At 55.8% G+C, this 27,371-nt stretch overlaps 11 protein-coding genes across 11 annotated transcripts; 5 read left to right on the forward strand and 6 right to left on the reverse strand.

The window, feature by feature from the left end:
- Window positions 1-1,411: 1,411 nt before the first annotated feature.
- On the forward strand, window positions 1,412-3,038 carry EV422DRAFT_539695 (TB2/DP1, HVA22 family-domain-containing protein). The gene is made up of 7 exons (XM_053071083.1): window positions 1,412-1,659; window positions 1,723-1,765; window positions 1,854-1,903; window positions 2,020-2,076; window positions 2,146-2,209; window positions 2,274-2,444; window positions 2,519-3,038. Exons 1-7 carry the CDS (start codon window positions 1,625-1,627, stop codon window positions 2,879-2,881), a joined length of 783 nt encoding a protein of 260 aa, XP_052922991.1. The 5' UTR covers window positions 1,412-1,624; the 3' UTR covers window positions 2,882-3,038.
- EV422DRAFT_539698 (Piwi domain-containing protein) lies at window positions 3,039-7,706 on the reverse strand. Its single transcript, XM_053071084.1, has 9 exons — window positions 6,745-7,706; window positions 6,313-6,574; window positions 5,914-6,227; window positions 5,333-5,798; window positions 5,020-5,247; window positions 4,667-4,934; window positions 3,835-4,588; window positions 3,600-3,762; window positions 3,039-3,507 (listed from the first exon to the last, which is right to left on the reverse strand). Exons 1-9 carry the CDS (start codon window positions 7,265-7,267, stop codon window positions 3,285-3,287), a joined length of 3,201 nt encoding a protein of 1,066 aa, XP_052922992.1. The 5' UTR covers window positions 7,268-7,706; the 3' UTR covers window positions 3,039-3,284.
- Window positions 7,707-8,397: 691 nt separating this feature from the next.
- EV422DRAFT_203151 (acyl-CoA-binding protein) lies at window positions 8,398-9,556 on the reverse strand. The gene is made up of 4 exons (XM_053065308.1): window positions 9,196-9,556; window positions 9,013-9,132; window positions 8,850-8,932; window positions 8,398-8,773 (listed from the first exon to the last, which is right to left on the reverse strand). The coding sequence occupies exons 1-4, from the start codon at window positions 9,364-9,366 to the stop codon at window positions 8,521-8,523; spliced, it is 627 nt and encodes a 208-aa protein (XP_052922993.1). The 5' UTR covers window positions 9,367-9,556; the 3' UTR covers window positions 8,398-8,520.
- Window positions 9,546-11,488, reverse strand: EV422DRAFT_203127 (uncharacterized protein). The gene is made up of 5 exons (XM_053065307.1): window positions 11,375-11,488; window positions 11,115-11,292; window positions 10,335-10,724; window positions 9,882-10,271; window positions 9,546-9,788 (listed from the first exon to the last, which is right to left on the reverse strand). The coding sequence occupies exons 1-5, from the start codon at window positions 11,392-11,394 to the stop codon at window positions 9,726-9,728; spliced, it is 1,041 nt and encodes a 346-aa protein (XP_052922994.1). The 5' UTR covers window positions 11,395-11,488; the 3' UTR covers window positions 9,546-9,725.
- A 218-nt stretch (window positions 11,489-11,706) lies between these two features.
- Window positions 11,707-13,108, forward strand: EV422DRAFT_203304 (uncharacterized protein). Its single transcript, XM_053065310.1, has 3 exons — window positions 11,707-11,981; window positions 12,308-12,911; window positions 12,983-13,108. Exons 1-2 carry the CDS (start codon window positions 11,789-11,791, stop codon window positions 12,748-12,750), a joined length of 636 nt encoding a protein of 211 aa, XP_052922995.1. The 5' UTR covers window positions 11,707-11,788; the 3' UTR covers window positions 12,751-12,911; window positions 12,983-13,108.
- Window positions 13,109-13,990: 882 nt separating this feature from the next.
- EV422DRAFT_203321 (uncharacterized protein) lies at window positions 13,991-14,666 on the forward strand. Its single transcript, XM_053065311.1, has 2 exons — window positions 13,991-14,507; window positions 14,621-14,666. Exon 1 carries the CDS (start codon window positions 14,085-14,087, stop codon window positions 14,433-14,435), a length of 351 nt encoding a protein of 116 aa, XP_052922996.1. The 5' UTR covers window positions 13,991-14,084; the 3' UTR covers window positions 14,436-14,507; window positions 14,621-14,666.
- A 1,305-nt stretch (window positions 14,667-15,971) lies between these two features.
- Window positions 15,972-16,801, forward strand: EV422DRAFT_499467 (transcription regulator HTH, apses-type DNA-binding domain-containing protein; the record flags this gene model as incomplete). Its single annotated transcript, XM_053068084.1, has 2 exons — window positions 15,972-16,273; window positions 16,351-16,801. 2 exons carry the CDS (start codon window positions 15,972-15,974, stop codon window positions 16,799-16,801), a joined length of 753 nt encoding a protein of 250 aa, XP_052922997.1.
- A 942-nt stretch (window positions 16,802-17,743) lies between these two features.
- Window positions 17,744-20,090, reverse strand: EV422DRAFT_203372 (uncharacterized protein). Its single transcript, XM_053065312.1, has 4 exons — window positions 19,132-20,090; window positions 18,852-19,055; window positions 18,404-18,787; window positions 17,744-18,321 (listed from the first exon to the last, which is right to left on the reverse strand). The coding sequence occupies exons 1-4, from the start codon at window positions 19,624-19,626 to the stop codon at window positions 17,836-17,838; spliced, it is 1,569 nt and encodes a 522-aa protein (XP_052922998.1). The 5' UTR covers window positions 19,627-20,090; the 3' UTR covers window positions 17,744-17,835.
- Window positions 19,847-21,038, forward strand: EV422DRAFT_203294 (uncharacterized protein). Its single transcript, XM_053065309.1, has 4 exons — window positions 19,847-20,090; window positions 20,154-20,201; window positions 20,266-20,687; window positions 20,762-21,038. Exons 1-4 carry the CDS (start codon window positions 20,066-20,068, stop codon window positions 20,900-20,902), a joined length of 636 nt encoding a protein of 211 aa, XP_052922999.1. The 5' UTR covers window positions 19,847-20,065; the 3' UTR covers window positions 20,903-21,038.
- A 1-nt stretch (window position 21,039) lies between these two features.
- Window positions 21,040-23,432, reverse strand: EV422DRAFT_203383 (uncharacterized protein). The gene is made up of 6 exons (XM_053065313.1): window positions 22,879-23,432; window positions 22,526-22,781; window positions 22,120-22,449; window positions 21,858-22,050; window positions 21,659-21,787; window positions 21,040-21,586 (listed from the first exon to the last, which is right to left on the reverse strand). The coding sequence occupies exons 1-6, from the start codon at window positions 23,399-23,401 to the stop codon at window positions 21,236-21,238; spliced, it is 1,782 nt and encodes a 593-aa protein (XP_052923000.1). The 5' UTR covers window positions 23,402-23,432; the 3' UTR covers window positions 21,040-21,235.
- Window positions 23,433-23,694: 262 nt separating this feature from the next.
- EV422DRAFT_499532 (armadillo-type protein) lies at window positions 23,695-26,909 on the reverse strand (the record flags this gene model as incomplete). The annotated part of the gene is made up of 10 exons (XM_053068089.1): window positions 23,695-24,641; window positions 24,909-25,040; window positions 25,115-25,237; window positions 25,536-25,658; window positions 25,783-25,905; window positions 25,992-26,114; window positions 26,184-26,306; window positions 26,386-26,508; window positions 26,589-26,711; window positions 26,768-26,909. 10 exons carry the CDS (start codon window positions 26,907-26,909, stop codon window positions 23,695-23,697), a joined length of 2,082 nt encoding a protein of 693 aa, XP_052923001.1.
- Between the last annotated feature and the right edge of the window lie 462 nt (window positions 26,910-27,371).

Raw genomic sequence — 27,371 nt, forward strand, 5'->3', positions numbered from 1 at the left:
GATGATTGACACACCTTACTCAAAAGTATCCCGGACGGACAGGTGTCAAAGATATCGGTTCAGGAGTGCGTTTCAAGCGCCCCGGTCTTCAGCGTCTGGTCGTCCGATGGATCAAGGGCCTTGTCAAGGAGGTTGTTGTCGCCCACTGAGACCGCCTCGCCAGATTCGGCCTTGACCTTCTCGAACTCCTTTTCGACACATGCCACGTTAAGCTGGTCGTTGACGGCATCTGGGATGAACAATTCCATCACAACAACCGTGAACCACCCAAGCCAAAGCGCGAGTTTGCGATTACCTCTACCACTAGCGCGTCCTCGTCAGGACATATACTGGACACGCTGGTCTGGCTTCAGGAAGGGGGTGGGCAAATGATGGGGACCGTGGGTCATAACATTCGCCCGCAAGACCTGGAAAAGTGGACCGACCCTCCCTTCCGAGCCGGTAATCGCGCTAAGCGAAAGGCATGAGGGATTCGGCTACGATGTGAAGGCTGCGCGGGGACGAAGGGAGCCGAGAATTCAGCAGTACTAGATGCAAGGGATGAGGCATACGTCGGAGAGGCGGACACGACGATCGCTTACGAAGGAGACGAAGTGAGTCCATGCACTCTTTGTAAAGCACATACTCACCATCCCAGTCATGGACCGCAACGACCCCAGAACCGGAGCGACCACAAACAAACAAATGGTTCTATTGGACGCATCACTATCGCATGCATAGTCCCGGACCGCGGACGAAGACCTTCATAAACAAGATATGTGGAGACCGATAGTCATCCCATCGCGATCTCGGCGACATTCCTGACAGGTATTGGAGAGTGCAAAAAAACTGCTTTTCCCTGTGCTACCGACCTACCTCGATCAGATCCGCCGCCACACGCTCACAGCCGCGCGCTCATGGATAACGATGGTGTTGGTAAAGATCTGCGAAAAATTCACTGTGCGCACCGAAAAGCAGTACAGGGCCCGCTCCGAGAGCGTCCGGGGGGGCCATCCGATTACGTTATGTTCCTTTGGGTGCTCAGGAAAGAATTATACCACATCCAAACGCCCCTTTGCTGCCGCGGAGCACATACTGTTCACGCTGTATCCCTCGATCTTGTAAGTGCTCAGCAAGCGCAGAATTTCCAATGCGCACGAGGCTCATCGGATGGGTAAATTCAGCGACCGGAGGTTTTCCCATTTACAGAGTTTGTTCTCTCCTGTAAAAGATGGCGAGATGAACGGGAAGTTAACGAAAGACGTCGTCGATAACCTTATCTGGAAGCGTCGGGAGGGGAGAGGGCCGTTAGCGGGAGTGGATGCCTCGGTCATTGCTGAACAGAGGGTTGTTGGTGATGGGTCTGCGGTCCACGAATGTTCTCGCCGTCGAGCAAAGTCAACGTCAGTCCAAAATGTGACGAAAGATGAGATGTGCATTTGCGTTTGTTCCCACGTCAGCCAAAGAGCCAAAAGCCGAGCCAAACCACAAGAAGGACATCGCAAGCCCCCAGGTCATAATACACTACTAGATAGGGTGATAGGTACTGCTTGGAGGCAGCATGTGAGCCTGTGCCTATGACGCTGCAAAAACAACAGCGTCACAGACAATCCCTGCGAGCAACCTTGAAACTACCCACCCAACCATGACTTGGACGTACACCCTAGCAAGGATTTTTGGGTAGGGTTGGTCCTGTTGTTTTGAATGTGTCCCGACTCGTTCTCATCCCAGTTACGCAAACAGGAGCTTTATTGGTTACGTATGTCCTGCGTACTACTCCTATAAGGTGTGCTTCTTGGCCCGACTGCGATTGCGAAGATGGCGTGGATGAGGACTTCCCAAGTTGATCAAGTCTTCAATGCGTGCTTGTGTAGGCGGTGAAAGAAAGGAATGAGGAGGCTTTGGACTGGTGGTTGATACATTGGTGTGTATATCACCCTTTCCGCCGACGGTTTCGTCCGTCATAAGTGGCTTTCGTGTCGCTAGACAAGCTTTCCTGACGGACACTTTCTGTATGCTCGACTTTCACATCCATTTTAGGATGGTCATCAGCGCATTTACCGTTTTTGAGAACATCGGAGATACGCTGTTATTCTGGTAAGCAGTCTCCGGCATCTGATATACCTGCTCCATCGGTCGCACACTCTCATGAAACGTGGTCTTTAGGGTCCCACTTTACTTTGAGTTGAAGCTTATGATCATAATCTTGCTGGTGCTTCCATGGACAAATGTAAACAAGCCATCGTGTATCCTGTTGCTATGCGACCAGGCTAAACGGCTCTGATCTTACATAGGGTTCAACGCTCATCTACAAGCACATCCTTCAACCGACATTAACGCGCCATGAACCCAACATCGACAATGCGTTGACGAGAGCGCAGAAAGCCACCGCGCGGTGGTTTGTGAAATCTGGGGAAACAGCCTTCGCAATGTTGCGGAACGCCGTGGTCGAGGCTTTGCTAACCGTATGTGGACCGCCGGGACAATATTGCGGTACATGTATCGCTGAATCTATTCTCATCATTGCCTCTTCAAATAGGGACAAAGCGCTATCACACTCCCAGGCAGACGGCTATCGCGCTCCCTCGCCGCCGCCACCTCCCACCGCAAACCGAACCCCCGCATCGTTGAGGTCACATCCGACGACGACGACTACAAACCATCCCCTACCGCTTCGCATCTCTCCCCACCCGCAGTCACCCGCAGCCGCGCATCCTCCTCCGATCCATCCACATCACCGACGTCTGGCCGATCGCCGAGGAAGAGAGCGGTAAGGACATCGCAGGGCACGAAGGGTGGGAGTGTGCGCGTTACGAAAACCCGAAGGCCGTCGACTATACATGGTGCCCAGTGGCCGGTGCCGCCGGATAAGAAGAGTGGTGGTGGGAATAGATCGGATTGAAAGGTTGTCCGTCTTTTGAATCCAATACCATCTTGTGCATGGCGGTTGGCCTATGTTTCGAACGATGCCTACTCCACCAAGCCTTGTTATCTTCCCATGGTCAGCTGCAACCCATTGAGCTGTAATCTCGTCGCATTTCTCATAACATTCAAAGCAAATAAAATCTTTCACAAAAACAATCAATACAAACTATCCCGACCAAAATCATTAACGCTACCAAGGCATCAAAAAACGTCCGGTAAACAACACATCAGCCGTGGGGGCGGGGAAAGAAGAGGGTATAACAGGGGGCGGGGGGTATATGTCCAGATCCAAGAGCAGCATCAAACTCCGACTCCCAAAGAAAGTGTCCCTCCAACCACAACGTCGACAGCCACACGCACATCTCGAACCCGACCGATCGCTACGTGAAATACATCTTCTTCTGCAACTCCTCCGAAACACGCGCAATCTGCATGACGCCGACCCTCTTCTTCCCGCGCGCGGCAGCGCCGGCGGCATCCGCGTCATGTTCAAACGGCCCCGCCGGGCGGCTGTTGTGTGCGGCCGACGCCGCGTGGCAGCGGGCGCGTGCTGCGACGAGGTGTGCGTAGTACGCGGGCGGGACGATGCTGACGGAGCGTGAACTGCGGGTGGGCGGGGGGATGTTGGTGGGTTGGGGGAGATTGGAGCGAGGGGGGGTGGGGTACGAACACAGGGGTACTCTCTTTTCCCTTACCTCCTGGCGTATAGATAGCACAGCCGGTAAGTGAGCTCCTGCATATCGTCCGCGGTGAACCGGTTCTCGTCGTACAGCACGTGGTAGTGTGCCGGTTTGGACGTGCCTTGTAACCCAGCGTGCGAGGTCAGGTAGAAGTCGAATTCTGTTGGGTGGCATATATCTAGGAAAAAAAAATACGTGGGTCGTTGGATCTCAGGTTTGCGGAGGCGTAAGGACTTTTCATGTCACATACCGGAATCAACGACAGTCCCCGGCACCACATTCCCCTTCCGATCACACACCGGCCGTCCCCTCGCCGCCTCCGCCCCGCGGTCCCCCCCGGGCGGCACAACCGGAAACACCCTAACATGATGCCTCTTATTCACCACAAGAAAGGTCACCCCACACCCCTCACACCCCTTATCCCTCACGGCCTTCTTCAAGCTCTGAATCTCCTGCACAGCAACCTCCGTAAACTGTCCCTCGGAAACGCCATCGCGATAAAAGATGATTTTTTTGGGGTATGTGCCGTTGCGCTCGTGGAAGAGGTCGAGGAGCTCGTGTGTCATTGAGTACAGGTCGGTGATGATTTCTTGCCGTGAGCCTTGGATCCGGATCGAGGCGCGGTACTCGCAGAATTTGGAGTCGATGCTGCTGACGACGGCGGCGATGGAGCGGCCTTCGACGGTGCCGGGGGGTGGGTGGGTGACGTCGGCGCCGAAGATCATGGTGGGGAGGAAGGTTTGGTGGTTGGGGTAGGATGTGTGGAGGTGTTCTTTGGTTGCCGTGCCTTTGCCGGTGTCGTGGCAAGGGGTACTGGGCCCGTTGAGACAGCGGAGTTGACGTAAGGGATCGAGGAAGACGTTGACACCCCCGAGCTTGGCGTTGAGTTTGAGGAGGAGGTTGCCGATGTAGCCCTGGTCGAGTTTCATGACTTGACGCGACATGGCGCATTGGGTCATCAGGCCCATTTCGGTCTCCGAGATGCGCTTGATGTCGCTGTAGATCTGTTTGAACACACCGTGAAGAGGTGTGAGCGAAACGTTGCATCTCCCTTCTCTCGCCCTGCGGCACTTTTCACATACCGTATGTTTGTGACTAATAACGCAAATCACCAACTGCACCTCACTCGGCCTAATCATCCCTTCTCCCTCTCCAACATCCATCAACGCGCGATCAGCCGCCAAATGGAGCGTAGCGCCCACCTCACTCCTTGCAGGGCCATACACAATCTCCGGCCGCGTGTTGTGCACGGTCATGCCCTTTTTCTCCATGGCGTCGATGAGCAGGAGGACGAAGGATTGGATGGTCGCGACGGGGATCTCGCGTTGGTCGCCGAAGACTGCTATTGACCTAATGAAAATGTGTCGTTGTCAATTCCAAATCCCTCATTGCACGTTGCTTTCCAACCCGACCCAAAGAAACCCCCCAAACCTACCAAAACCGTAAACTGGCCCCCCTCGCAAACTTCAACCCCCCCTCAATCTTCCAATTCCCCATGTCCGGCACCTCCGTCACCGTCTCCTCGGTCCCCTCCTGCGCGGGGTCCTCGTTGGGCTGGAACGACAGCGACGGCGGCGGGAGGATACGTCCGGGGATCTCCATCATGTGCGGTTTGAGGGTCACGCCCCAGGCTTCGAGGTGGGGGATGTCGTTGTGCATTATTCTTTCGAAAGGAGAAAAATCGTAAGCACAAAAATCCTGAACGGCGCGCGCGTTATAATTTGAAATAGGAAAATGGCAAACCGCACCTCTTCCCCTGCTCGATCCGATACGACCTCTGTTTCGGCAGCAGCGCGGTCACCCTCACCATCTCCGCCGCCTGCCGCTCATTCAACCTTGCCGTATGTCTCTGATTCGGCCTCACAACACAAAGCTCCATCGGAATAATAATATCCAAATTCGCGCCGGTGGCCACACACGGCAGCTGCGGGTAACACAATCTAATATTATAATGTTCCCGAAAGTACTGTTCGACAGAGACGTAGGCCGTGGTGTTGGTGAGGGTGTTGGTGGTGGTAATGTAGGTGAGGAGGGCGGATTTGGGGGTCAGGGCTTTGATTTTGTAGCGCCGGCGGCCGGTGGTGCGGTAAGTGATTTCGATGGAGAGGTCCCGCAGGAATTTGTCGAGGCGGGTGTGGTCCCGGGGAGAGGAGAGGGAGACGTGGGTGATGTGGTCGCGTTGGAAGAAGTGGGAGACGACTGTCAGGAGGGGGCCTGTGGGTGGGGAGGTGATGCGGGGTTGTTAGCTCCCTCATCATGAAACAGATGTGCCGGGCTGGCGGCCTAGCGTCTAGAATAGGCGAAAAGCGCGATCCCCGACCCATCTTACCAGTCTGATAAAACGTAGTACTCGAAACATCCAGATTCAACAACAACTGTCCCTTCGTCGCCCGAATACTCTGAAACCACCCCGGATGCACCGCAATCCCTCCCCTAATATCAATCGCGCCGTCGGAGGTATAGAACCCGCCGCCCGTGCTGCCTGCCTCGAGGAGCAGCGTCGGGCGGTGCCGCAGCATGACTTCGAGGACCATGACGGTCTCGCGCGGGAAGTCCGGGGTCGCGCCGGAGAGGAAGGCGTGCAGACGCGACATTTGGATTTCGGCGACTTTGCGAAGGCGGAGTTTGTACTTTTGGGGCCCTCTGAGAGAAAAGATGCCTTAGCATTGGGAAATGTGGTGATAGTACGTGTTTTACAAGCCAAGACGAACGTCTTCCCACAGCTCACCTATTCTTCGGATGACATCCCATACTCTCCACAACCTCCTCCTCGGGCAGCTCCACCACAAACGTCTCCTCTGGCCTCGTCTTCCCACGCACAGTGACATTATTCGCCAGTGGGAAGTTCTGTGGCATGAAGAGGTTCTTGCGCCCGTCGTATACGGCAGTCGCGGCGATGGCGGCGAGCTGTGGGGAGCGAGGCGTGCGTTTCCACACTTCCATTACTTTGCGGTTGATTTGCGCCATGTCGTTGGGGTGGACTTCGACGTCTGAGAAAACGGGGGGTGGAGAGGCGAAACTGGGTCAGAGATGATACATCGTGAAGGGCTTCGATGGGCTCAACAAAGAAGAGCCATTATTCCTCCCCGCCATGCCATGCCACTCTCCTCCATCCACCCCCACAGCCCGCCACCCATCCCTCTCCTCGCAAAAAACCTACCATAATGATGAATCCGAATATCCTCAAACCCCAATTTATAAAAATTCGCCCTCAACTTCACCAGTCGTCCCCTAACCCCCACATTTGGTCTCACCGGTCTCGCCAACGCCGCCAACGCCGCCGGATCCTTAATCTTGGTCGCAGCGGGTCCATTGCCGCGCGCACGGGGCAGGGAGGCGATTGTGAGTTCCGAGAACTGTTGATGGGTGGGAGGGCCCGGGGGCGGGTAGTGGTAGGCGGTGGCTTCGGCGGGTGGGGCGATGGGTGGTGCGGGGGAGGGCCAGTGGTAATAGGTGTTTGGGATGTAGCCGCCCTCGGCTGTAGCGACGGTTTGGGGGAGGTAGGGGTGAGCGGTGTGTGATAGCGAGGTGGCAAGCGGTTCATAGGGTGGGGCGGCGGGGTTGAGGAGTCGGGGGCTGTTGCGGCTGCTGGTGTTGCTTTTTGGGGAGTCCTTCTCCTTCGTGGGCGGTTGAGCGTCCGCTGCCCTGTCGTCAATGGCGGGTGTCACCTCGGTGGAAAGCATCTTGGGATGATGATGACCTTACGACGCAGCCCGCCGCGGGGTGTGGGTCTTTTTGCCTAGGATGCTGTAAACGACTCTCTCTGTATCTCCCCACCAGCCTGCTGCGTGCGAGACGATTGGGCTGTAGGTTACTTTCCACCCGTTTTCGTCTGAGGCCGTGGATGATGCCCAACACTGGCTCTACTGGCTGGATATCTGCAACGGGCGGACGGTATACATGAAAGTGGCCGCCAACGCGAAAGATATTGCCTCAGCGGCGTGGTTTGGCAAGCTCGCATATGAAGAGTGACCCGATGAGGAGCATGGATGATGGATGCAGCAGGGGGGGAAAGGGGTTGGGGTGGATGGTGGGATTCTGGCAGCGGGAAAAAGGGCAACGTGGACGCGCAACTGACGCGTTGGAAGGAGGAAAGGAGCCCACTCTGTGCGAGGCCACTCCCACTCCCACAGCAGTTGAACGCACTCCTCTTGTACAGTATATATGGCCGCCAAGCATATGTATTGCCAAGATCAACACATACGCCGCATAGGGTCCTCCCGTAAAGGACAGCGCGGAACCACACCGCATAAACGACGGAATGTCTAATATCTACACGTCTACCAAATCCAGCCGGAACCCTTCCTATTCATTTCCCTCCACCCTTAAACGCACTTTCTCGGGGGTTCTGCCGCTGCGGTCGGGTTGCGGGAAACGGAAAAATGAAGTACGGGTCGTAGATGCCGAACTATCCGCTTTCTACCGCTTGTGTGAGCGGTCCCCGAGTTTTCAGTTTTGTAATGGGGTAGAATTGTCACTTCACGCACCGCAGAGTCCGAGTTGATTCGGGGGTGGGAAGGAACATGCACTCTGTGGTGTACGCGGGGGCGGCGGGGCGGCGATGATGGCGGGACGATTGCCCTGGTTCCTTTCCACGCCCCACGCTCCTAGGTCCCCTCGCCCCTCTTCCCCACTGCACGTCCAACACCCCGAGATCCCACGCCTGTCGCTCTTTCCAATGTTTCAACATGCCTCGACCGGAGTCATACACTTTTTCGTCGATAATCCCCCCCTCATGTGTTAGTCCCAGTCTTCCCAAACATCCCCGTCACACCCTCGCGCACCTCCTCCCCCATATCATCCCACGCCGTCCGCCCCGCATTATCCTGCACCCGCGGGTCAGCGCCCGCCCCAAGAAGGAGGTGGATAATTTCCGTGTTTTCCGTCAATACCGCTATTAAAAGTCCTCACAATCAGCAATTAACCTCAAATACCTTCAACCCCCACCCCAAAACCTACCATAATGCAAAGCAGTCAGCCCCTCCGCATCCCTCCCATTCACAGCTGTCGCATCATTCTCCAACAACACCCGCACGATCTCGACGTGCCCGCGGTCAGCCGCCCAATGTAGGGGTGTCATCCCGTTTGAGTCCTGGGAGGCGGCGAGGGAGGGGGTAGTGGCGAGCAGGCCGCGAACGGAGGAGAGGGCGCCTTCTTCGGTATGGTGGAAGATGGTTTTGTGGGTGTCACTATGTGTGAGAGGCAGGGGTAGGTAAGGGGCGGGGTGGGGCGGGGATGTGAGACGGACTTCTGCGGGACACCTACTCAACGTCCTCACGATCGTTCTGCATCGTGCTTACAAACACCGAGCCTTTCGACGACGAGACTTCGGGAGTCGCTGGCGATGTCTACTGATATCAAACGTGGGGTTAGGGATGACGCTCCCCCAGACAGTCCCCTTACTTTCTCGCGTGAATGAACCACGGACCTCGGTCGCCGACCGACTACCCCTGTCACCCCTCCACCCCGTCTCCCGCCCCACAATCTCCACATACCCCCTCATCGCCTCCTCCCTTCCCATCCCCTCCAACTTCTTCCACGCATCCCACTACAGAAAAAAAACGCCATCAAAACCCATCCTTGAAACGCAATAACACAGTCACAGTCTTACTTTAGCCCTCCCCGTAAAATCCAGCAGGCCCGGTCGAGGGGTGTTGCATGCTCCGATGGTAGCGGTTTTGTAGAGGGCGTAGAGGCTGAGGAGGGTGGGGGTGGGCAGGGTGGGGTTGGAGTGGGTGGTGAGGTAGGTTGAGGCGGAGGTGAAGGCGGCGGATGAGTCCATTGTTTTGGTGACTGCAGTTGTTTGAGGGGATGGGATTCTGGTCGGAGGTGACGGAAGCTGGTTGTGTGGAACCCGGACGCTCGCCGGTTATCACAACAACTTGCCTTCGCGTCTCGCGAATAATGTCACGAACTTCATACGTCCGAGTCAGGCCTCAACAGGTTAGCCTTCTGCGATCTGTGAGGACTGACTATTCCGTGAAGTCGTTTTGGGTAGCAGATATGTGGAATTTCAAGTTTCGGAAAAATATGTACACTCCTGGGCGGCCCCGCTGGCGGTCCGCTATGGAAGCAACGCCTGGGTGTGAAGAATAGGAATTCGGTCGCCAGAAAACCCTCTTGCAGCAGTTCCCTGCCCTTCTACTCATCCCCCTCAACATCACTAACAACAATCTCCGGTCTTCCCTCCGGGCCCTCCGGGCCCTCCCCCACTTCCCCGCCCACCACCTTCCCCATCTCCACATTGGGGTTCAACCCCGCAGCAACCATCGCCTTCCGGTCCTGCGCCTTATCCACCTCCTGTATATCCCGTACATTCGGGTCCGCTACGATATTACCCGGGGCCGCGCCGGCTGCCGCTGGTGTCAGGAGTGTCGTATCGTCATGTGTTGGAGAGGCGAGAGCGGCGCGGTCTTGGGTTTTATCGATCTCTGATATGGTCTGTGTTGGGTTTGGGAGGGCGATTTGGTTTGGGAGGGCGATTTGGGCGGGGACGGGCCCTGCGGCGGCAGGGAGGAGGGTGGTGGGGCTTGTTGGGGAGCGGGGTGTTGTTATTGTGGTGGTGGTGATGGGGGGGACCGAGAAGGAAGGGAAGAAGTGGGGCGGGGTGGAGGTTGGGGAGGGGGTAAGGTCGGCGAAACCCATGCGGAGGATCTTGCGAGTGTCGTGGAGGCTTTCTTGGAGGGCCTGGATGGAGAGCGAAAGATTGTTGGGAGGAGGAATTGAGGCCGTTGGGAAGGTGGGACTTACTTTTGAGCGTTGGATCATATGCGCGAGATCAGCATCGTCCGCGCCAGATAACCTCGCTATTTTCGCGTGCTCGCGGTTATGCAGCGACAATTCCAGTTTCGCGTCTCTAACCTCATCCTGCAACCTCAACACCTCCATCTCCAAATCACTCTTCCCGGCCAGCTCCTCCTCCAACGCCAGTACGTGATCCTGCATCGCCTGGTACTTCAACTTCCACTCGTCAGCGACAGCCTCTGAGATCCTGTGCCCGTCGACGCCTTCGGTGTTTGCGATTTCGAGCTCCGTGATGCGTTTGCGGTGGGCGTGGTCGGATTGGCGGAGGGAGTCGAGTTCGGATTGGAGGGTGGAGAGGCGGGTGGTGGTTTCGGATTTGTAGGCTGCGAATTGGGCCTAGGAACGAGGGAATGAGGATGGAGTGAGTCAAGTTTTCTTCGCTATTATCGGTGGGATGAAGCAAAGAGCGGAGCGACGGATGCCGTAGTTGGCTGCCATCAGCCGTCGGCCATAAACCATCAACTCTCAACCAACCATGAACAGACTGTACCCTGCTCGCTCCGCTCGCGACAAGGATGTTGTGCTGGTTTATGATCCGCAATCCTGGGCCAACGGCCCAGTTGTGCTCGCTATCGCTTCCACTCGGACCCCTCAAGCAATTCCTGCCTACGGCCCAGTGCAGCTCGCTTTCGCTCGCCTTCTCCTTGCTTCCGCTCGGAGCCCTCCAGCGTTCCTCGGCCTCCGGCCCAACCTCAAGCATCCCCTCGCTATCGCTCAGGGCCCTACCTTAATTTCACCATTCTCCTTGATAACTTTATCGGTAGCATATTGGAAGTCCTGAAGTTCCTTCTCCAGCTCCGCCTCCAGTTCCTTTGACTCCCTCTGATACTCCTCAAAGATATCCTTTGAAGCCTGCAGCTCTTCCCTGGTGACCTGGAGCTCCCGCTGGAGGGCGGCTATCTGGCTTTGAGAGGAAGTGCGATGAGTATCATGGGGTGCGCGAGGGGAACGGGCTGGAAGTGCGGAAAACCACGTGAACAAGTTACCTCTCGGCGTCGGCAGCCATTGCGTTGACGGAAGTGCCGTCGTAGCTGTTGAGAGGGTTGGAGAGGGTTGGAATGGGTTCCGTTTTGGGGGGGGGGGGGGGGGGGGGGGGGTGTTTCTGGAGAGGCCCTTATGCGGTGTTCTCGCAGTGGTTCTTTTTATGGCGCCTTCATTCAGCCTACGTCACTTGCGCACGCCCACATGCAAAACACCAGGAAGCGGCGGTCGTCGCGATCGCGAATCTCGCGCTGATGAGCCCCCTTCCGCACGTCCGATGCAAGAGCCTCCCCCCCCCCAAGCCCCCCAGTAAACAGCAATCTTCGCAAACAAGTCAAACGAGACAAAACTCCACCTCACTCTCCGCTGGCGATGAAACTCAGACAACGTCCACCGGCTTCGTTGGGCCCTGAAGTACAATGTTCGTCGGTGTCCAACAGCAACTAACAACAAAATGTCCGCTAGACTGCGCCGCTTCTCAGGGGTTCATCGGATTCGTAAAGTGGTTTCACCAGAACTGCGAAGACGACGACGGCGAGCGAGGAGGATTCACTACAATGGCCTTGGACGTGGCGGCTGCAAGAGGCCATCTCCTGGTGGTGAAATACTTGTGTGAGAATAGGACGGAGGGTGGCACGAAGAGGGCCATCACCGACGCCATCGGACGGACGGGCATCGGATGGAGATTTCGCCGTTCGTGATGTTTAGCGGCGGTGGCGGGACGGACATGGTGTTGATGGGGGGGGAATGGACGATGAATGAGCGCTGATGAACGCCGACGCTGTTGCCACTCTGTGGCTCTCTCATCCCCACGCATACTCCGGCCAGAGCTTCACATCTGGAGTCCCCTTTACGAAGCAAATACCCTCTCCTGTAGAAACACAATCCCCGGAGTTTGCAAATCATCTGAGATCCTTTCACTCCCTCCTCATCAACAGCCGAGTCGCGACCCCAAATAGAGCGCATCGACATCTGGACAACGGCGATTCGCGCAAGGATGTCGGGCAACGAATCCCCGAAACTTCCATCAAGCATGGAGCCATCAGCGTCACCAGGCCATACTCGGACGGTGAAGCCCAGTCGCGGGCCTCCTGGGACCTGGTGCGGACCCTCTGTCCACCGGACAAGACGTCCGACCCGCTATCGACACCCCTCCTCGTGGTGGGGGCCCGGAACACGCTGTAATCCGCTTTCAGACGGCGGTGCAGACCGCGGCTGCTGTGCCTGTCTCGGTTGCGTCAAAAACACGGCCCCACGCCCGAATGAATTCCGCCGACATCAACGTCCGCAAGATCCGCGATGGCCGCGCCCGAGAGATCATTCGCGCTCGCTTCTCGTTTGGCGCGCGACTACGAGTGATTCTCACCTATCGAGTCAATGAAACCAAGTGCTGCATATCCGGTGTTAACGGACTCTATTCGCGTAGAGGAAGCGTTTCTTTGTTTTATGCTGATGGGCCCTGAGACAGGACACTTAAGGCTGGCATATATATACAGTATGTGGGTGCCAAAAGCAGACTCGTTCAGCAGACTTGGGCGGCAGGTAATACTACTCGTGCGGCTCGTGTTCATGATGTAGTTTGGCCTGTCAAAACGTTAAGTGATCGCTAGCAGCGGCACAAAAACATCACCCACGAAATCGAGACGTTGCGAGGCAGACGACGAACAGCCACCACCCATCACCGCAGGACCAATGAATGGAAGTAAACTGGAAGGTTATATGCGCGATAATAAGGAGAGACCGGCTCGGCTGCAGTTTAGTTTGCAGGAGGGCGCCAACTATCTATTTTCACTACCGTCGTATACTGTAGCCATCCAGGAAAAAGAAGTGTCGATCATTGAATGACAGGATGCCGTACATTCGGTACCGACCCGCACCTGGGATCACCGTCCCATTCCCGGATCCAAAGCTTACAGAGCTCTGGGGGCGAAGACGAGAACTCGGTGCAAGGCTTGCTCGCGGTAGTTAAATCACCAGCCTCTAATATCACGTGACACATACAACACCGTAAAATCATGGAATCTCCCTATGCAATTTTGCGTCTTCGTCGCCGTCGCAGACTCGCAAGACGTCGCCCGGTCACACAGGCAAAACGGGATCGCCCACCGCCTGCCATTGGTCGGGCACTGAGGCCGATTTTACAGAAATGCGCAGGGATATACCTTTTGCAGGAAGGACAACTTGAAGGAAAAAAAAAAACTGGGTTTCCATACCAAATGAGGCTGAGTTTCCCAAACCAACAAAAGTTGCACATGAATTGGGGCAGACCGCACACAGTGTCATCAATGGCCGGCCGGGGCACGGGTGAGTCAGCTGTGGTGGCCATATGCAAACAACGACTGCAAACACCTCGGTACCACCGTCCGGCCAATGTTGGTGATGTTTGATCAAAGCGAACGCCCAGATATCTCATTGTTGTCTGATAGGAGATAGATGTGCATGCATGCTCCTTCTCGCATGCCGACCGATAGTGGCAGAGTGCTACGAGATGTCGGTGGGTGAGTTTATCCTTGGACCGGGGGCTCATCCTCCTCGGCGAGCATTGGCTGCGTGATATGGACAACTCCTACGCCGCCGGTGATGATGATGTGGTATGCAAAAGCCCGTCGTGGGGTCCGGGTACAAGTAATTTTTTTTTTGGTTGTCGCCTCCATATCCACGACATCAGTTCCTATTGACAGGTTTCCAAATCGGTAAAAACGAGCTTACACTGGGATGCCACTCCAGTTGGTGCACGTCTTTGAGCCCTTTGCCTTGTTGGCACCCTTAATTGTTGCGACTCATTTGTGGCTACTTGCTCCCTCGCTGCTTGCTGCTGTGCTGGTTGGTGTCGCCTGCTCGCAGGGCCTGGTTTTCGTTCGGAGGCTCTCAGAACAGGGTTCTCAACTTACGTCTTCAACACAACGTGTCTCTCTCCTTCAGGACCCTTCACCGTTTACGTCGTTGAGATATCCCATATTAGAACTCGACGAGCACTCGGCCGCGCAGCACCGGCATTCGATTCACCGTTTTTCTTCCGACTCGAGCTGGAGGATTCACGGAATCAGGAACAATTCAAATCGGTAGCGATCACCCGTTTAGCATCCCATCAGCCCAGCAATTAGAGACACCCACCAGTAATCACTTAGAACAAGAGAGGTTAGTTCCCAAGCATCTGCAGACGGTGGAGTTGGAAACGTGCATCACCGCGCAGTTACCTTGAAGTTTGTACGCTCTCCAGGCCTCACTCAAACTTATTTTACATCGAACAGACTCGCAGCGAACATCCCCCAAAATCTCACGGATTGATTACCCGCCGTTGTCTACAGAAAAAAGGCGGACGCAGCTATAGGTTGTTGAACTGGAGCTGCCTTCGCCAAAACTTACAGCCATCAGGCCTCCATCGCCTTGAACCCTGTGTTTGGACCAACAGTCATGACCACACCCAGCGATTCCCCAAATTCGCCAGCTGGACCTGCGCCTTCGACTGAAAAAAGCCAGGAGGGCACAATAGATACTCCTCCAGTGCTCACACCGGTTAGCCTGTCGGCACCGTCGTCTCCATCACAGAACACTGGCTCGTCGTCGGTGATGCCCGTCCGTAACGCAACATACCCTCAACAAGCGGTGGACCAGCAGCAACCTCAGCAGTCGCAGTCTTCAGGGTGGGAAGGTTATCAGTATGCCCCAGCTCAACAACAATCGCAACAGCCACCGCAGGAGCAGTCTCAGCAGCGGTCAGAACAACCTCAACCAATACCATACCCGCGGGAGGAGGACAAAGGCGGAGAGCAGTCTAGGATTTTGGAGCAGGCGAGGATAACGGAACAGCAACGGCAACATGTGGTCCAGCATTACCAGAACCTGGTGGCTCAGCGTCAACAGCAAGCACAGCATCACCTTCAACAACAACAGCAATCACAACAGGCACAAAGTGCGTCAGCGCAAAGTCGGAATTCGTCGCCACTGCAGCTACACGCTCAGATCCCAGTGCAGCAACAGCAGCCAGGGCAGCCTCGAACATCTCAAATGCAATCTCCATCAACGGGGCAAACGATCCAAGGCCAGCAGCAACCACAACCGCCGCAGCAGCAGAATCCGGGTGCATCAGCACAATCTCCCCACGTCCTTCTCCAGCAGGCGCACGCTCAGGCCCAGGCTCAAGTGCAGGCTCATGTGCAGGCTCAAGCCCAGGCCCAGGCTCAGTCACTTACAGGACAGGCCTCATTAAGTCCCACAGCGCAACAAGCACAACAGGCCCAAATACTTCCACAACCGACGGCAGCGCAGCAATTGCAATATCAGCAGCAATTGCAGCAGCAGCAACAGCAACAGGCCTACAAACAAGTTTTTTACCATCCTCAACTCCAAGCCGCAGGGCAAGGTCAAGCCCAAGGCCAGGCCCAAGGTCAAACCCAAGCGCTGCCCCAGCAATATTATACCACCCCAGCGGCATCCCCACAAACCCATCCACTAGCTCTGCAACCCGTCATCGCGGCCGGCGGACAATACTACATCCAAACACCGCAGGGCTACATCCCTGTGGCTTCAAATGGGCAACACTTCTACGCCATCCATCCGTCGCAGGTGGCGGCGGGCGGGTACCGCGCCGCAGGGTATCCCATGACAAGTAGACGAACGGGCACCACCAAGCGGTCCACGGCCGGCGCCACTAGACAGCAGGCGACGCCAATTCGTGAAGGTCTTTACGAGGCCACTTACTCGAACATCACCGTATATGAGATGACAACGCCGAATGGGGTGGGAGTGATGAGACGGAAAACGGACTCGTGGATCAACGCGACGCATATCTTGAAGGCGGCGGGGATGGAGAAGAGTAGACGGACGAAGGTTTTGGAGAGGGAGGTGCATCAAGGTGAACATGAGAAGATCCAGGGCGGGTATGGGAAATACCAGGGAACATGGTAAGCAATTTGTTCGTTTTTGGCCGAATGTTTTGGAAGACCTCCGATTCTGACTTTATGTTTTGCGCCCACCACAGGATCCCACTCGCGCAAGCCCAGCACCTCGCCACAGAATACGGTCTCGGGGAATTTCTCCGCGATCTGTTTGAACTCCCCGCCCAAATCCCATCCGCCGCGCAAGCTATTGTCTCGCCCGTAGCTGCGGTGACACCAAAAGCAGGACCATCGGCAGCAGCTGCAGCGGCAGCCGCAGCGGCCCAATCCCAGACGCAGCAAGAACAACACCAGCAGCAACTACAACAGCACCAACAACAACGACAGGTGCAATCCGCGAAGCTGGAAATGAACGCAAGCCCGCATCACCACCACCAGCTGTACCAACAACAACAGCAACAACCGCAATTGCAACAGCTGCTACCAGCCAAACGCGAACTGAATGCGAGTCCGCCTCGTCACCACCAGCGGCAGCCCGTGGAACAACCCAAACAGCCGGAGAACCAGACGGAGATTGGCGCGCAGCAGCCGTGAAGTGGGAATGCAGACGGCAGCCGTGGAGTGAGAATGTGGCTGGGCGGCGGTGATGGGCGGGTAATGGGCGGGCGGCAGGCTTTGGGATGAGGGGCTTTCTGGTTTTATGCTGATGGGAGGGGGAACCGGCGTGGAGGGGATTTTTCTTTTGTTTTGTTCGACATCTTCGGGGGTTGGATGGGAAGGCGATGTGATGTGATGTGATGTCGGGGAAATGGTTGTCTTTCGGGGCTAGAGGACTGAGGCGTGCCTGTCGGGCTTTCGCGCTGAGCTGTCAGCTGGGTTCGAGGAACTGAATGCGGTTGCGGCGGTGTCGGATGTACGGGCAGCGTTGACGGGGTCGAACCACAGACCCGCGGAGCTGGACTTGATCCGAGCGACACAAACTCTCTATCCGACCCACCTACCCCTCCCTTGGGCGGCCTTCGAAGACGACAAACTTTACCTACCGCTCATCGGGTACGAGGGCACGGCGTATTCAACACACCCCTAGCCCGCACACCTCGATGGCGTAAGGCTCCAGCCTTCCCACCCGTTTTTCCCCCCCGCTTTTTTCTTTTCTCATGTTTTGAACCCTTCTTTACCCATATTTATTATTCCCTTTTCATTTTGTTTCTACCCCACTGTTTTTTTTTTATCGTGTATGTATCTATCGCCACCCTCATCACCTCTTTTCTATGTTTCTTTTGTACCTACACCCCTTGTCTGTGATCCCATCGCATATCTCTCTCTCCCCCGCCCCAACCTCTTGCAATGTCCCCACCTCCCTCACGCTCTACATCCGAGGGATGAGCACCACTCATATGATGAATAATACTAAATTGCACAAACCCTGCCTTGATGTTTCCTGACGATGCAAAAATCCCCTCGTATATTCATATGTTACGCCCTGCCAAAATATATGAGTGGTATGGTATGGTTTATGTGCACTATGGATGGGCCGGGCTACGCTACATACATAAAAAATGGACACAGCGATTCCCACCCACCCTCTTACTTCCTCTCTACAAGAGTGCGCATTCCCACGCCCCCATTCACTCCGCGCCTTCGACATCCCCCTCATCCCCACTCTCTTCCACTCCATGGGCGCCCTGCAAGTGTCGTTTGAGATCGTACCCGCGTCTAAACACGAATTTGCAGTTGGGGATGGTGCAGGGCAGTTTGCGGCCGGTGGAGGCGGCGGCGTAGTTGTGGCCGGTGAGAGATTCGAGGAGGGTTGGGGGTGGGATGTGGTCGCGGCGGCGGCGGCGGGGTTGTGGAGGCGTTGTTGGGTTAGCAGCGGGGATGGTGGTGGACGTTGGATTGGGTGTGGGGTGAGGGATAGAGGTGGGGTTTGGTTCGGGGATGGGAGCGGGTGCGGTGGATGTGATTGCGGGGACGGGTGTATTTGTTTCATGAAGGCGTTTATGACGGACAAGGAGATGTTTGTGTGCAAACTGTGCTCTGCAGCCGGTGTGATCGCAAGTGAAGGGTGTGAGATGTTCGTGCGCTGAGCGGTTATGGACTGTTCGTGCTTTTTTCTGCAAGAGGGATAGAGTTTGTATGTCAGCAACACCAACTATCGTTCCAACCTTTTTTTTCTTCTTTGAAAAGCGAACTTACGCTCTTGAAAAGCCTTCCGCATCCATCCACATTACAGGGCCACTTCGCCCGCAAATCATCGTGTGTCTTCGTATGCTCGCTCAATACATCCTTCCTAGTAAAAGTCTTTCCGCACACGGGACAGTCCGGCTTATGATGCTCCTTCATGTGCTGCTGTAATAACGACCATTTATGAAACGTGGTCGCGCACCGCGGCTGGGCGCAGCGGTACCGTGGCGTGTCGCTGTGGGTTGTTTGGTGATTTCGCAGCTTTTGCGCTGTCGTGAACGATTTGTCGCAGGTTGAGAATGTGCAGGGGTATGGTTTTTTGCCGGTGTGGACGCAGCTGTGGAGGCGGAGTTGGTTGTGTTTGGCGAAGCGGGCGAGACAGGAAGGGAAGGTGCACTGTGGAATGTGATGATGTGAGCTTCATCGGTTCGACAAGCGAGTCGTGTTGCTAGGAAAGTACCTGATATGGTTTCGGTGTTCCGTGCGTCTTCATATGTCGATTCAGGTGGTATCTCGTAGCAAATCCTTGCCCACAGTCTTCCGCCTCACAGCGATGCGGTTTCTGATCCTCTTCATTTGATGCGTGCACCAACGCATGCCTGACAAGATGCTCGCTTCGAAGGTATGATTTGCCACAACCCTTAGCAGGGCATTTGAAAGGTCGCTGTCATGCACAAAAGGAATTCGATCGTAAGTTCGTCGTTCCATCAATGTCGGGTAGGACGACAAGCTGTGCTAACCTCGTTGCTGTGCGTCCTCTCGTGCCTCCTCAGTTTGCTGGACTTCTTGAACGCCCGTCCACACCCTTTGATAGCACACACATAGGGTCTTTCCGATTCCGAGGAGCTCGCAAGGCCTTCGTCCTCTGTGGTCTCCACTTCACTACTGCTATCTAATTTCCGTCGCTTCCCTTGGTCCCTGTCCTCGTCCGTTTCCCATTGGGAGTCGTGGGAGTGCGAAGGGTCGACCAGGTCAAACTGCACAAGCTTTCGTTTCAGAGGAGTGCTACGCTGTACAGCGGGAAAGGCGGGAGCCGGTGGAAGTGCCGTAGCGTTGGAGATAGTAGTGGAAACCTTTGGCGGAGACTTTGCAGCTCGAACTGGCTGCACTCGTTTGGCGGCAGTAGCCGCCGTAGGAGCCACCGCTGCATTGTTGACCTCTGGCTGGTTGTGGTGCAGCAGCGACTGTTGCCCACTGAGGCTGCTACTAGGCAGACGTTGCACCTCGACGGCCATGGCTCACCAACGGAGAAGTGTCTGCCTGCCTGTCTGCCTGTCTGTCTGTCTGTGTGGGAAACCTCGTTCGTCGGTCGGACTGAGGCCAAAGCTTCGAAGTCCTTCGCGCGGAATGACACACGGCGTTTTCGCTTGAAGGCGGACTTGACGTTGGACTGCCGAGCGGGGCTACACTGACATAGACTCCGGTAACTACAGCTAGAACCCAGACGGTGAGTGTCCCAAGTGTCGCAAGTGTCGCAAGTGTTCGCCGGCGGGCCGTGCGTCTGAGCCCCGCCTCTCCTGTAGGGGAATGGTTAGGGCGGAAGAGGTTTGCAACTGGCCAATTTTTGCGGAGTTCACCCTTGGTTAACAACAGTTCAGCCACTTTGCAGGCCAGTGTGCAGTTCAGCGTCGCCTTCGTTTGCATAGGCCTTAGCGGCACTGAAAAGTATCCATAATGGTTCTCTATTTTACAAGCAATGGTACGTCTTTTTCTTCACTTGAAAAGCGCTCAACGCTGGCGACTGACCAGTTCTGCTTCACAGTGGTCTCCCCATCAGCCAACATATACATGGGCAAGGATAAATATGAGAGTAAGCCTCCTCCTGCTCCAATCCTAAATGTGCCATCCACTTACTCGATTCCCCTGAACCATAGACGAGGAGCTGATAAAGTACGGCTGGCCCGAAGACGTCTGGTTCCACGTCGACAAGCTCTCCTCCGCCCACGTGTATCTTCGTCTTGAACGGGGCCAGACATGGGAAGATATCCCCGAAGCACTCCTGGATGATCTGGCACAGTTGACGAAGGCCAACTCGATAGAAGGGAACAAGAAGAACAATCTCACGATAATCTACACACCATGGAGCAACCTGAAGAAGAGCGGGGGCATGGAGACGGGGCAGGTTACGTTCTTCAAGAACAACCTGGTGAAGAGGGTGCATGTTAAAGAGCGGGACAACGCGATTGTGAATCGGCTGAATAAGACCAGGGTAGAGAGGCATCCGGATCTGGCAGAAGCCAAGATTGAGAGGGATCGGGAAATGCGGGCGGAACAGAGGGAGGCGGATAGGAAGAGGGTGAGTCGATCTGCCAACTCACATTCTGGTAGTTGCATGTTTCATCGCCAACGCATCTATCTCGCCGTCTGCAGAGACAACAAGAAGCAAAGGTACAAGAACAACGAAAGAAGGAGGTTGAGGCACGGAGCTACGGTGGGATTTTCAAAGAGGAAAAGATGCGGAGTAACAAGGAACTGGCGGAAATGGGGCTAGGGGAGGACGATTTCATGTGAGCAAGAGCGTAGTCTTGTGTAGATTTGTAGCTGTTCCAGTACTAGATTAGAAAGCCCCCTTCTTGAGAGAGCAAACAGCGGCGTGGAGAAAGGTGACATTCAGGAGGGGGCGTTCCGTTGGAAATGCAAATTTCTTATTTACAAAACTATCGTCCAAGAAATGGGCCCTTGACTAAATGGTGGCCAACAACTCGCCATCGCTTCCATGAAGAAAACCGTTCAACAAGGTACAATACATACGTCCGAATCACCACATAGAACCCGCGGTTCAAGGAGTTCTCGCCGCCGTTCGTCCAGCGCAGAGTGGATGAAAACCCATGCCCTCATCGGCTTTCACGCAGTAGTCCCTAACGTCCCACGCTTCCTCCCCACACGCCCATGCGCGCCAACATTCCACCCCTTCTTCCCCTTCTCCCCATTCCCATCCGCATCCTTCGGCAGCGCCGGCGCCTCCTCACCACTCGCCCCCCCATCCTTTCCCTTCCCGTTTGCCACCCCCGCCTCAAACATACACGGTCGCTCATCCAACCGCCTCCGCAACCCCTCCAGATACTCCTCGTACTGCGCCTCTTGCTCCGCGCGGCGTGCTTTGCTGTTTCGTGTGCTTTGGGCTGTTTGGGCTGCGAGGGCGGCGGATTGGTGGAATTGGGTGCGGATGTGGGCTCGGATACGGGATTGGATGCTCTGGTGGGTTAGGGGACCGTGATTAAGCGAATGATTGAATAGATATGAGTGGTGGTATTTGGCACAGATTACCTTCCGCTGCCTCAACTTCTCCTCGTTCTCCTCCCGCTGCATCTTCTCAATCAACGCTTTGCTCTCGAGCTGCTCGGCGCGATGCGTTACTTTGAGGTTGTAAGAGTGGTTCATCCGCGCTTTCAGCTCCTGGGAAGACCACAGAGGAAACTTAGTTCCCTGAGGCGATCCTGTACGGACTCGGAACTGTCTTGCCTACCTTCAGGACAACCTCCGCAGCCGGCGCTTTCCCCGCCCCTGTCTTCGATCTTGACTTTGCTTGCGAACGACTGCTGATACTCCTACCCGCCGTCTTCTCTTTCGCTCTCGATCTCGGTTTCCGGCTGTCATCGGTGCAAAGATGCTTCCGTGCCCGAGCCTGATGATCTTCCACTCCAGGGAACGGATGCGGCCTAACAAATAGATCCTGCATTAGCTTCACCAAATATCCCCCGCGCTCTCACATCAAACGAAAAACTCACGTCGTCGCACCCCTCTCCCCCCTCCGCTCCCTCAACTTCTCCCTCAACTTCCCCTCACCAGCCTTATAATCCGGCATGCCCTCGTTGATCTGCGGGTGGAATGTCAGCTTCACTGAGCGTTCCTCGACCCGGGCGCGGCGGCGTTGGCCAGAGGCCCGCGCGGTGGCGAGGGAGCGGAGGGTTGCGGGGGAAACAGGGGTGGGGGAGGATGGTGTGGGGGTTTTGGGAGGTGGTGTGAGGGAGGAGGAGTGGGTGCGCCGGCGGTGTTTCGTGGATTTGAGACGCATGAGGGCGGATTTGGTGCCGCGGTGGGCCATGAGGGCTTCGTATCTGACGTCGGGAGGGTCTCGTCAGCCTTACTCTCCAAAGACCCCATCAAATTCGGTTGTGACTGAAAAGCACTAACTTTGGTTCCTTTGAGGAAACCGGCACCGGGTTCGCATGAAACCCCCGTTCCTGCATCGCTTTCAACTCCGCTTCCTTCTCCCTCAGCTCCTGCGCCAGGCGGCGGTCGGCCGTCGTCTGGCGCGACGAGGTTTTGGAGCAGAGCCGGTACACCCATGCGTCTTTTGCGGCTTTGCGTTGCGGGGAGGTTGTGATGCCGTAGGAGAGTTTGTGCCGCGCGGCGGAGGGGGGTGGTGCTGCCGAGAAGATGGGGATGACTATGAACCTCGGTGAGACACAGTGCGAAACCCCGAAAGTGCATCGCTTTTCTAGGCCCAAAACCCCCCAAGTGCATAGCAATTTATGCCGACATACCTTCAACCTCCTCGTCCCTTCCACCAATCTCAAACCCGAGTTCAACCAACCCCTCCTGCTCCCTCACCCACCCTTCCTCAATCTCCTCAAACACACACCTCGCAACCGCTGGGTACTCCATCCCCTCCAACACACCCCTATACCTCTCCACCGCATCCCACATCTCCCTCTCGCTCAACTCTGCGCCCGCAACGCCGCGTCCGATAGTGTGCGCATACTTCCGGAACATAAGCGTATCGACGTCGCTGCCGCTGCCGAGGATCACGGCGCCTTCAGGCTGCCAGTGGGTGAAGAGGCCCTGGGAGGGATGGTAGAGCGGTTTGGCGTGGGAGATGGTGGTGAGGTTGGAGGTGATGTAGTGGTCTTCGAGGGCGGCGAGCTCGATGGCGTCGATGGTGGAGAGGGCGTCGGCGCAGCGGTCGGGCAGGGACCGGCGGGGGGGTGGGGAGTCCCAGTCGGTCATGGGTGCGGGCATTTGAGGTGCTGCGGATATGTGTTGGGGACTGGATGGGGGAGTGCTCATTCCATGAAGCGGGAGGTTGTGCGGCACAAGAGCTTTTTGGTTCAGTGACAGGAACCGTCATTATGCTGTCAATTTCAGATTACGCTAGCACTCCGCCGCCGCCCTCGTCATTCGAGACCAGGTTGTGAAACATGATGGAAACAAAGTATGATGGATATGATGGATGCACCCTCAAAGAAGTAAGACTTCAGCGCTCCCCTGTCAGTGTATCTGTCTCTCAACATTACTTAACATGTGGTGATGAATACATACTGAAAAAGCCAGTTCGCCTTACGTCTTCAAACAGTAAGATATCAGGTCAAACGCTGATACTGATCCGCCTCGGGCGATCCGATCAACATCAATCGGCCTGGCACAAACATCAGATCTACAATTGTCTTCTCCTCCGACAGCGGTGCCTCATCTGCGACAGGTTCGGGTATCACGATTGGCACCAGCGTCGTCGGCTGCGTTACCTGCGGCCCTTGAGCGGTAGCTGTTGAAGGTGTTCCCGAGCCCGCCATCCCACCCGCCGCATTAGCTCCGCCACTTCCCCCGCCTCCCGCTCCATCTTTTTCCTTGTCTTTCTCCCTGTCTTTATCCTTATCCTTGCTCGTCTTGTCCGCATTCTCCCGCGTGCGCGCGCTCTTGGCCGGCTTTTCCAGTTTTGACGGCGTGCTCGGCGCCGCAGAAGCTGCAGGCGTCGCCACCCTCGGCGGCGCCAGTGTCTGCCTGCTCACATCCACAACATTCCACGCCCGGCCATAATCCCCCCTCACCAGCGTCACAGGCGCCAACCCAACCTTATCACACACATACTTAAACAGCAACGCGCGGTGGTAAAACGTGCCCTGCGCAACACTCCCCAGCGGCACGACATTCGACCCTAGCTTGAGTTTCAGCTCCGTGATCTTGAACTTGTACGATTGCGCTTGCAGGTTCGACACGTCGTGCGCGGGGCCGCCGAGGACTTGCGCGACCACTGATGCGATTTGACGGATTTGCTGTCGGGGCGTGCGGGCGTGCAGCGGCCCTTCGGAGGAGACGAGCGAGACCAGGCCTGCGAGGTAGGGGTCGGTGGTGGAGTCGAGGAGGAGGATCTCGCGGCGTTTGTCGAGGGGTGCGTCTTTGAGCTCCTGCAGGAGCGGGAAGGAGCGGGGGAGGGTGGGGTGCGTGCCTGCTGAGCCGATGTCGTAGAAGCCGTCCGTGATGAGGTTGGCGGCGGTGAGCTCGTCGCAGAGCCAGAATTTAGCGGAGACGTCTGCGAAGAGATGTCATTGTTGGTTCCGTGGTTCAACCGTGGATAGGTCATGGGACTGCTTTCATGTCTGGTCACTTACGGTAGTTCAGAAGCTTCTCCAGCGCATCCTTAGCGAACTTCGGTGCATGCCTAGCCGGATCTCGCGAAAACTCCAACAAGTTTTGTATTGCACCCGACCTGCACGCCGCCTGCGCTATCGAATCTACACCAGAAAATCAACATCAGCCATCTTATACATAACTCCCTTCCAAATCGTATCTCTCATACCGTTCAAAGCTGCAGTGGACAGCGCATAAGCAGCGCTCTTACACACCGCATGGTCCTTCGACGCAATCAGCTCGATAATGCGCTGCAGACCGCTTCCGGGGGGTTCGCGGGTCAGTGCAAACCGGCCTTCAGCTGTTTGGTATAGGGGTTGTTCTTTCAGCACCCTGCTGCTGGACGGTAAGTCGAGTTGGGCGAAAAATACTTACAATCCTGCAACAAACGCCCCAACGCCATCGCCGCGGCGCTCTGCAGCTTCGGATCGGATCTGGAGAGCACCATCATGAGGGAGTGCACGATGTTGGCTTTGACCATTTCTGCCCGGATGATTTCTGCATATGCAAATTGGTATGAGCACGCACGTTCGATCAAGCGTCGTGTCGGATGGGGGAAGGAATGACACCGGAGGAAAACAGTAGGGCTTACCATCGTCAGTGAAGTTAGCGATCCACTCGCACGTATTGACGAGCGTCTGCACGTCCTCGGACCCAAGCAGACGTACGGCCCCGCCGACGCCGTCGAGGTTGCGGATTCGCGTTCTTATCTTGGCTATGTGTCATAATGATACGTGAGACTTCTAACAACTCTTGATGGAGCTCGAGTCATATCAACCCGTGCTCAACGACTCACCATTCAAGCACAAACTCGCCAGCGCTGCCGCACACTGCCGCGGCACTTCCACATCGTCATGCGATACATTCTTGATCAGCGCTTCCGGCGCGCCAAGCTTGCCCAATTCCAGCTGATTCGTTTCTGTGAAAATGATCGTTGAATCAGTCACTTTCACTCCCATTTTATTCCAGTGTTTGTTCCCCAGGCCCCTCTTGTCTGTCATCCTCTCCCACCCACGACCCGGGGATTGGAGTTACCCACTCACCGCTCTTCCCAAGCTCCGCCAACGCCAACGCGGCGTTACTCGCAGTGAGTACATCCGAGTGCGCGAGATTAGATAGGAGCGCGGGGAGAGCCCCGGCATCGCGAATGAGAATTTGATTTCGTTCTGAGGTGTCCCAAAAGCGTTATTGTAAGCTTCCGAGCAAGAGCAAAGAGGCAGACCGACATTTCTCTGCGCATGGCAAGCCTTACCAATCCGCGCAGCTTTGGAGAGCGTCAACGCCGCATTCCGTTTCGTCCGTACATCCTCCGCCCCCAGCAACTTTACCAACGCCGATAAACCACCCATCTCGAAGATCGATTTGCTTGTCGTGACTGTGTGTTTTCACAATGAGCCCGTGTTACAATGGTTCTCGTTATGGAAATCGCCCACGCATAACCCACCATCCTCCAAACAATTCGCAAGACACATCAATGCCAGGTAATGCAACTCGGGGACGTCCTGTGTGAGGAAATCGATGATGCGGCGGACGCCGTTGATTTCGCGAATTTCGACGCGGTTGCCGGCTGGAAATTTTCCATTCACAAACTCAATGTCAGTTCTCATTCTTCATGAGGCAAAACCAGTCGCTATGGTGATACGCACGGTCTTCGGCGGCCCGGATAAGGCTGTTCAACGCATGCTCCTGTACTTCTTGGTACTCCGACGCCAGCAGTTCGAGGAGAGGCGCTAGGCCGTGGACGTAGCGGATTTCTGTGCGGCTTGCGACTGTATAAAACCATCCACGAATTGAGCACCTTGCGACTTTACGGGCCGCCGTCGGGGAAAAAGTTTTCAAACCCTCTTACAATCTTCCAGCATAACAGCCAATGCATGCCCCGACATCTTCTTCACATCCGGGTCAGCCGAGTCCAGCAGATGGACTAGGGCTTTGATCCCGCCTGCGTTGCGGATGGCGGTTTTGTTTGCGACTAACCAACCATGCGTGTTAGCGGTGTGAAAATGAGCATTGGAATTATGAGCTTACAGTCTTTGGCGAGGTTAGCGAGTCCGAACGCGGCCTCGTCTTGCACTTCGGGCGGCTGGTCGTGCGAGAGCAGCGAGATGAGCGTTGTCATAAGGTCTTTGCGGCGGAGTTCGGGGTGGAAATCTGATGCTATGGATTGCATAGTAGCGAACGGGATGGAGATGTCACAGTCAGTGAGCAGCCCTACATGAAATGTGCATGTCCCCCGTCCGCCCAAAAACATTTCCCCCCCCATCGCTGTCAATAACAATCACATCACATCGCATCACTCACTCACTCAACTCGGTAGTCGCAGCTACGCAGGCAATAGCCGATTTCTTAATCGCCGTATCCGACGACCGCACCAGCGTCAACAACGGGTCGATGATGCCCAAGCCCAGGAGCTGTACCCGGTGTTTTGTTGCTATCAAAGCACCCATTGTCGTAAGTAGACAGCTTCACGAAGCGTTAATTCTCGCGCCGGCAACCTACCACCCTCAGCATACTTTGTCAACGCATCCAGTGCTGCCACGCAGACCGGCTGCTCCGGGGAGGTGAGCAGAATTTTGAGCGTGCGGACGTCTGCGACGCCAAAGGTGGAGGTGTCGCACTGGAATGCATGCCC

Source organism: Fimicolochytrium jonesii, assembly GCF_025526975.1.
Source record: "Fimicolochytrium jonesii strain JEL569 chromosome Unknown EV422scaffold_24, whole genome shotgun sequence".
Lineage (NCBI taxonomy): Eukaryota > Fungi > Chytridiomycota > Chytridiomycetes > Spizellomycetales > Powellomycetaceae > Fimicolochytrium > Fimicolochytrium jonesii.